The 6,685-nt window shown below is 46.0% G+C and overlaps 2 protein-coding genes across 4 annotated transcripts in view; one reads left to right on the forward strand and one right to left on the reverse strand.

Moving 5' to 3' along the window:
* PCED1B (PC-esterase domain containing 1B) overlaps window positions 1-3,529 on the reverse strand; it is a 113,204-nt gene extending 109,675 nt beyond the window's left edge. For all 3 annotated transcript variants that reach the window (XM_010964184.3, XM_074374986.1, XM_045523546.2), the window contains exon 1: window positions 3,398-3,529. The gene's annotated coding sequence lies outside the window, so the exon portion shown is untranslated. The remainder of the gene's footprint in view (window positions 1-3,397) is intronic.
* AMIGO2 (adhesion molecule with Ig like domain 2) lies at window positions 3,263-6,485 on the forward strand. Its single transcript, XM_010964188.3, has 2 exons — window positions 3,263-3,665; window positions 4,035-6,485. The coding sequence occupies exon 2, from the start codon at window positions 4,098-4,100 to the stop codon at window positions 5,661-5,663; it is 1,566 nt and encodes a 521-aa protein (XP_010962490.2). The 5' UTR covers window positions 3,263-3,665; window positions 4,035-4,097; the 3' UTR covers window positions 5,664-6,485.
* The last annotated feature ends 200 nt before the right edge of the window (window positions 6,486-6,685 follow it).

Raw genomic sequence — 6,685 nt, forward strand, 5'->3', positions numbered from 1 at the left:
AAATCATCAAACTAGTGCTGTAACAATTTCTTATCTCACATCTCTAACTCCTTAAGTCTTTGATTACACCCTGAGAAATTCTGGAAATCACAGAGCTAGAAGAAGCCCTGAGATTTCATCTACTCAAATCCCTGCCCCCAGGCAGGAGTTACTGCCAACCCCAGCCAGACACTCGAAGGACCACACTTGCCAGAGCACCAGAGCACACTAGGTTCAGAATCACATCAAATGTCAATCTACCTTCTCCTATCTGTTAGAGTTATTACTGAATGGTCAAAAATACCAATAGATTATGTCATGTGGAAAAGACCAGAGAAATATCTATCTGTCCTATTTTAAACTCCTGAGAAGGCAACTCAACCATCTGTCTTGGCAACCCGTTCCAGGCTGGAACCACCCTGTCAGAAACGTCTCTCTTCTGTTTAATCTAAATCCTTCAAGTGGAGCCTCAAGCTAATTTCTTCCCATTCCATTTTCAAATAATTTGAAACACAGTTGTTTACCATCTGGCTTCTAGGATTTTACAATGTCATAGGGTTATGATAAGCAGTAAATAAAATAATGCATGTAAAACACAGAGCTCAGATCTGGCACATAACAGCAGCTCCATACATATTTATTATTACCATCATTATATGAACTAGGACTTTCAGTCACAAATGACATCAACACATCACAAAACAAGTTAAACAAAAACAAAAAAAAGGGATGGGATGGAGAATCTAATTAAAAAGAAAAGCAAAATTGTGCAGTGGCCTTCAGGCATTACTGGATCCAGGACTCAAATAATGTCCCCAGGGCTCCTCTTTCCCACTCTTCTGTCTTTCAGGCAAGCTTTTTGATGTATAGACAGCAGAATGGCAATGAGCAGACACAGGCTGGGTTAAGCCCAGAAGAGGTTCCCCATTCACTAGTTGATCCATCAAAAATCTATTCAATGGCAAGCAAGTATCAAGCCGGGTTCTAGAAGCTAAGAATAGAGCAATGTCCTAGACATAACTTTTTGCTCTTGTGGAATATACCTTCTAGCAGAAAGACCGGATCTGGCAGAAGGGGGTGAAGGGATGCCAGAAAGATAAAACATTATCCCCCACAAAATAAGGTCCCACCTTATACCATTATTAAGGTCAACTCCTAGCTTTCTCTTCAAGTCAAGTCGACACACCCCTTTCAAAACTCCTTTCCCCTCTGCAAATGTACAGAATCCCCCAGATAAGATTTTCAAATAGATAAACTTGCCTGTGGATTTTAAGTGCATTTAATTTATTTATGCTGTGGAATCTTTGCATAATGTTTCCATGATGTGCCTACAACTCTAGTAACATAACCTTCTGTTTCCATTTTTGACAGTCACTTTTCTTTTGAGACTATTTTTGCTTTAAATAGAGGTCTTTCTCCCACCTTCATAGTTTCCTGTGAATACGATGTTAGTAAAATACTGAAAAAACTTGGTGATTTATTAGTCATTTAACAAGTATTCCTCTGAATAATCTTAATGCTGTTTCTCTGTGTTAATTATTCTAACTGTAAAAAATGATAGCTTGGAGACTAAGTGTTTTTTGTTGTTGTTGTTGTTGTTGTTGTTGTTGTTGTTGTTGTTGTTGTTTTGAGAACCCAAGAAAGTGTGGCCTAAACTTAGAAAAATGCAACCCTGGCTTGGCCCCTGGGAGCTCACAGTAAGGAATGCTTTCCTGAAGCATTTCAGGCTGTATTCATCTTATGATAAACTTCAACTTGTCCTAAAACTGAAACTCATCTGAGTCAAGCTGCTTTCACCTGAAAAATCTTAATTTACTGGTGTTATTCCAGATTTATTCCATAAACAGCCTGACTAAATTAACGACGCAGGCAATTCTATTTAAACTTGGCACTGGCCTTGCAGATCTGTGCTACAACATGAATCCATTCATGGACAATGTAGAGACCAATTCTCACTCATTCCAAGGTTGCTTCGGAGTGAGGGGGAAGGGTTGTCTGCATTATCATTTCTCTCTTTAGTAATCTTAACGAGTTTTGTACCCTGCCCGCAACTGTTTTTCTTAATTTGGTCCGCTTTTCAACGTCCCTCTCCTTCCTGCTTCGGTTAGGATCTCTCATCAGGGCAGTAATTTATTTCTTTTAATCCGGATATAATGGACAAATGGGCCATTTGGCTCAGTCAAATCCTATCGTTAAAACTGATCTCAGAATTAAACAAAAATGGATTTTTAATCGAAAAGCTCATCAGCTCCCCCACCCTGCACCTCATTTTCCTTGGCCTCGTCCACCCGGCCTGGCACCTTTCCCAGCCTGTCTCTCACGAAAGGATGAACAGCCTCTGCGCGTATATCCCTTCTGGAATCAGTCCCTGTCCCGCAGGAACACATTTTGGGAAAAAAAGAAAAAGAAAAAGAAAAAAAGCCTGGCTCTGTTTTTCTTTTTCTTTTCTTTTTTTTAAGCTTAATACTCTTATCTTTCCCTTTCAGGCGGAAAGTCGGCTCCAAGCCTTCTTTCCTGCACTTCTCCTTCGCTAATTGGTCACCATCCCTGATGCTGCCTCCAGAATCAGGGAAGGGATAGAACTTTCCCTGGGAAGTGCGGGGTGTCCTCGCAGAGCTTTCCCGGTTCCTTCCCTCAAGCAGAGATCCTGTTGCACGGGAAAGAACGTGTCCGATTTCTCTCTCCCCTCCCCCAAATGTGGGAGGAGACAGAAAGCGGCTTCTGTGTTTATTTTGCAAACCTTTAAAACCTACTGTAATCAGTGCGGTGGAAGCCCCCTTGCTCTTCGCGCAAAGAAAGCCGAGGAGGTCGGGTTATTCGTCAGTAGACTGGCTTGGAGAGAGACGACCTGCGCGTATGCGACCTTTCCCTCCGGGCTGGGCGTGTCCCTTAACCTCCCGTACCCCATCACCCCCAGGGTCAGTGCTGGGCGCACGGACGAAATTGACAGGAGTGCACAGGCCAGTCCTCACTCCGGGGGACGCCAGCCCCGGCCTCGGGCGTGGACCCCCACCCATCGCGCCCGCGGGCCCCGGGACTGGGCGGCGGAGGCAGCGGTGGGGCCTTGGGGTGGGGGCGCCGGCCGCCGCTCCGATTGGCTGCGCCCCCGCCCCCTGCCCGCGCCGCGCGCCCCCTGCCGCGTGCCCAGCCGGCTCCCGCTCGCAGCCCGGGAGCTGGTTCCCGCTGGAGGGAGGACGCGCAGGGGCGGGGACCGGTCTCCCCGCCCTGCGTCCGACCCCAGGCGCGCGGGGATAAAACCCGGCCCGCGGCGCGCGGGAACCCGGTCTTGCAGCCTCCCAAGCGCGGAGAGGCGGGGCCGGGACCGACCCGCTGCCCGCGCCCCCGCCCCTCCGACCCGGCTCCGGGAGCGGGGCGCCCCGCGCGCGGGCACGCTACAGCCAGATCGCCCAGGCAGTACCTTCAGCCCAGCCATGAAGAGAGCCCAGGAGAGCCAACCAGAGCCGGCGGAGACGTTTCCTGCGCCCGGGGTTGCTGCCGCCGCCTCCAAGGCTGCTTGAAACTCCCCAAAGTTGCGAGCCAGCGAGAGGCTGCCGCCCGCCGGGAGCGAAAGGGAAAGGAACTCGTAAGATGCCAGAGTGACAGACAGAGACAGACAGACGCACAGACCTGCAGAAGACACCACCGTCGGCGGTCTCTCCCCGGAGCCGGCGAGGCTTCCCAGCTCTGTGAGTTGCTTTCTGGATGGGTGGCTTGCTAAGTACTTCCGTGTAATTGTTTATATGCTACGTTTGTGTATTTTTGTGTCTCTTGGAGAGTTAAAAAAAAAAAACACCAACACGTAGGATGCACCTTAAAAAAAATTGAGTTTCTGATGTTGAAACGGTTGTGTTAGAATGTAAATGTCTGTAATTGGTAGTAACCCAGGAAAAATTGCATCCAGCGGTAAAAAAGGACATAGGCTCCCTAGTGTGGGAAAAAAAAAATCCTCCATTTCAAAAGTTACTGGAAAGAAAGCCAATTCTTACTCTTAAGGGTTAATAATGGTAGTTAACTTTGGTTTTTTTACCCCTTTTTAAATATTGATTGTTTACCAGGTTCACTGGTGGGAGGCTGAGCTGGTGGAAAAGGCGCCTGGAAGAGACTTAGAGGCGACCATAATGTCTTTACGCTTACATGCACTGCCCACCCTGCCTGGAGTTGTCAGACCAGGCTGCAGGGAACTGCTGTGTTGGTTGGTGATCACGGTGACTGTGAGCCGTGGCGCCTCCGGGGTGTGCCCCACCGCTTGCATCTGTGCCACTGACATCGTGAGCTGCACCAACAAAAACCTGTCCAAGGTGCCAGGGAACCTTTTCCGACTGATTAAGAGACTGGATCTGAGTTACAACAGAATTGGGCTTCTGGATTCTGAGTGGATTCCGGTGTCATTTGTAAACCTGAACACCCTCATTATTCGCCATAACAACATCACGAGCATTGCTGCTGACAGTTTTTCCACAACTCCAAACCTGAAGTGTCTTGACTTATCATCCAACAAGCTGAAGACTGTGAAAAGTGCAGTGTTCCAAGAGTTGAAGGTTCTGGAAGTGCTCCTGCTTTACAACAATCACATTTCCTATCTTGACCCTTCAGCATTTGGAGGGCTCTCCCAATTGCAGAAACTCTACCTAAGTGGAAACTTTCTCACGCAGTTTCCCATGGATTTGTATGTTGGAAGGTTCAAGCTGGCAGAACTGATGTTTCTAGACGTTTCTTATAACCGGATCCCCTCCCTACCGATGCATCATTTAAACTTAGTGCCAGGAAAGCAGCTGAGAGGCATTTACCTTCATGGAAACCCATTTGTCTGTGACTGTTCCCTTTACTCGCTGCTGATCTTTTGGTATCGTAGGCACTTTAGCTCAGTGATAGATTTTAAGAATGATTATACCTGTCGCTTGTGGTCTGACACTAGGCACTTCCATCAGATGCTTCTCCTCCAGGATAGCTTCATGAATTGCTCTGACAGTATCATCAATGGCTCCTTCCGTGCACTTGGCTTTATTCATGAGGCTCAAGTCGGGGAGAGGCTGATTGTCCACTGTGACAGCAAGACTGGAAACGCAAATACCGATTTCATGTGGGTGGGTCCAGATAACAGAGTGCTGGAGCCAGATAAAGAGACGGAAAACTTTTATGTGTTTCCCAATGGAAGTCTGGTGATAGAAAGTCCTCGTTTTGAGGATGCCGGAGTGTATTCCTGTATTGCAATGAATCGGCAGCGTCTGTTAAATGAAACTGTGGATGTCACAATAAACGTGAGCAATTTCACAGTAAACAGATCCCATGCCCATGAGGCATTTAACACAGCTTTTACCACTCTTGCAGCCTGCGTGGCCAGCATCATTTTGGTACTTTTGTACCTCTATCTGACGCCATGTCCCTGCAAGTGTAAACCCAAGAGACAAAAAACTATGCTAAACCAAAGCAATGCCCATGCATCTATCCTCACTCCTGGCCCTGACAGTGATGGCCCCGCTGATGAACGGAAGGCAGGTGCCAGTAAAAGAGTGGTGTTTTTGGAACCCCTGAAGGATACCGCAGCCGGGCAGAATGGGAAAGTCAGGCTCTTTCCCAGTGAAACGGTTATAGCTGAGGGCATCTTAAAGTCCACGAGGGTGAAATCCGACTCAGATTCAGTCAATTCAGTGTTTTCAGACACACCCTTTGTGGCGTCCACTTAATTTTGTGCCTGTATTTGTATGATGTAGTGATTTAATCTCTTCATATTCAACTTCTTGTGTGACCTACAGAAATAAACAGCAGGGCAGACATGATGTGTTTTAGCTTTTGAAATATAACCAAAGGGTCTCTTTCACTGGGTAACAGGAAATGTGGTAAAGCACTTCAGTTCCTCAATGTGCCGGAGATAGTTGGGATGGTTTTTCAGAGTTTCAATTCTAGATAACATCTTAGTCTCTAGCATCACTGATCATTTCAAAGCTGGCCTGGGGGTGACATGACTTCATTATTCTTCCACTCAGGATTCTTGAAAGAAAAGTTAAATTTCACGTATTAGTATTCTTCAAAAAGATTTTGCTGACTTCGGGGGACCAGAGTTGAGTTATTTTAAAGAAAAGCATTGAGCCCTATTTCATTTTGAAAAGATGTAGAAGGAAGAACCGAGCAGCAATTATTTACAAAGCACGAAGTAAAGTTAGATTTGGGAATAATTCGGTTCATGTCATCACTGCAGACCAGAGTAAACAGACTACCCCAATAAAATGTACTGAGCAATGCCGCAGCCCATGGTGTTAGATAAATAGTACAATAAAGGCACGTTTGTTTGACTGTCTTCTTTCCATTTGGTACATTTCCTATCCTTGTACAAAAGATCTTACTGAAAGTTTAAAGCCATCATTATCCGTTGCCATAGATACGTAGGTGTCAATACCACAATGTCTGAGGAACTTCTTCAGCCTTTGTTCTAGCAGACTAATATTTGTTTATCCGCTTGTGTGTATGTAAATCTTAAATCGTATGGACTATTAAATAATCTTACTGTACTGTGCTTTGGACAGTTGAATTATTGTAAATGTATCTGTTCTGCCAGCTCCATGTTCTGTTCTGTTTGGCTATTTAAAAACATAAGTCTCAGGTGTTTTATGGGATCAGATTGTGCTACCTGGTGTTCAGTACCCTCTAGAGCAAATATCTCTCTTGGAGTAACAGTACAGAGTTCATTTTTTTTTAAGGGTGGGGGGAA

The sequence above is a fragment of the Camelus bactrianus genome, chromosome 12 (genome assembly GCF_048773025.1).
Source record: "Camelus bactrianus isolate YW-2024 breed Bactrian camel chromosome 12, ASM4877302v1, whole genome shotgun sequence".
In the NCBI taxonomy this organism is placed as follows: Eukaryota; Metazoa; Chordata; class Mammalia; order Artiodactyla; family Camelidae; genus Camelus; species Camelus bactrianus.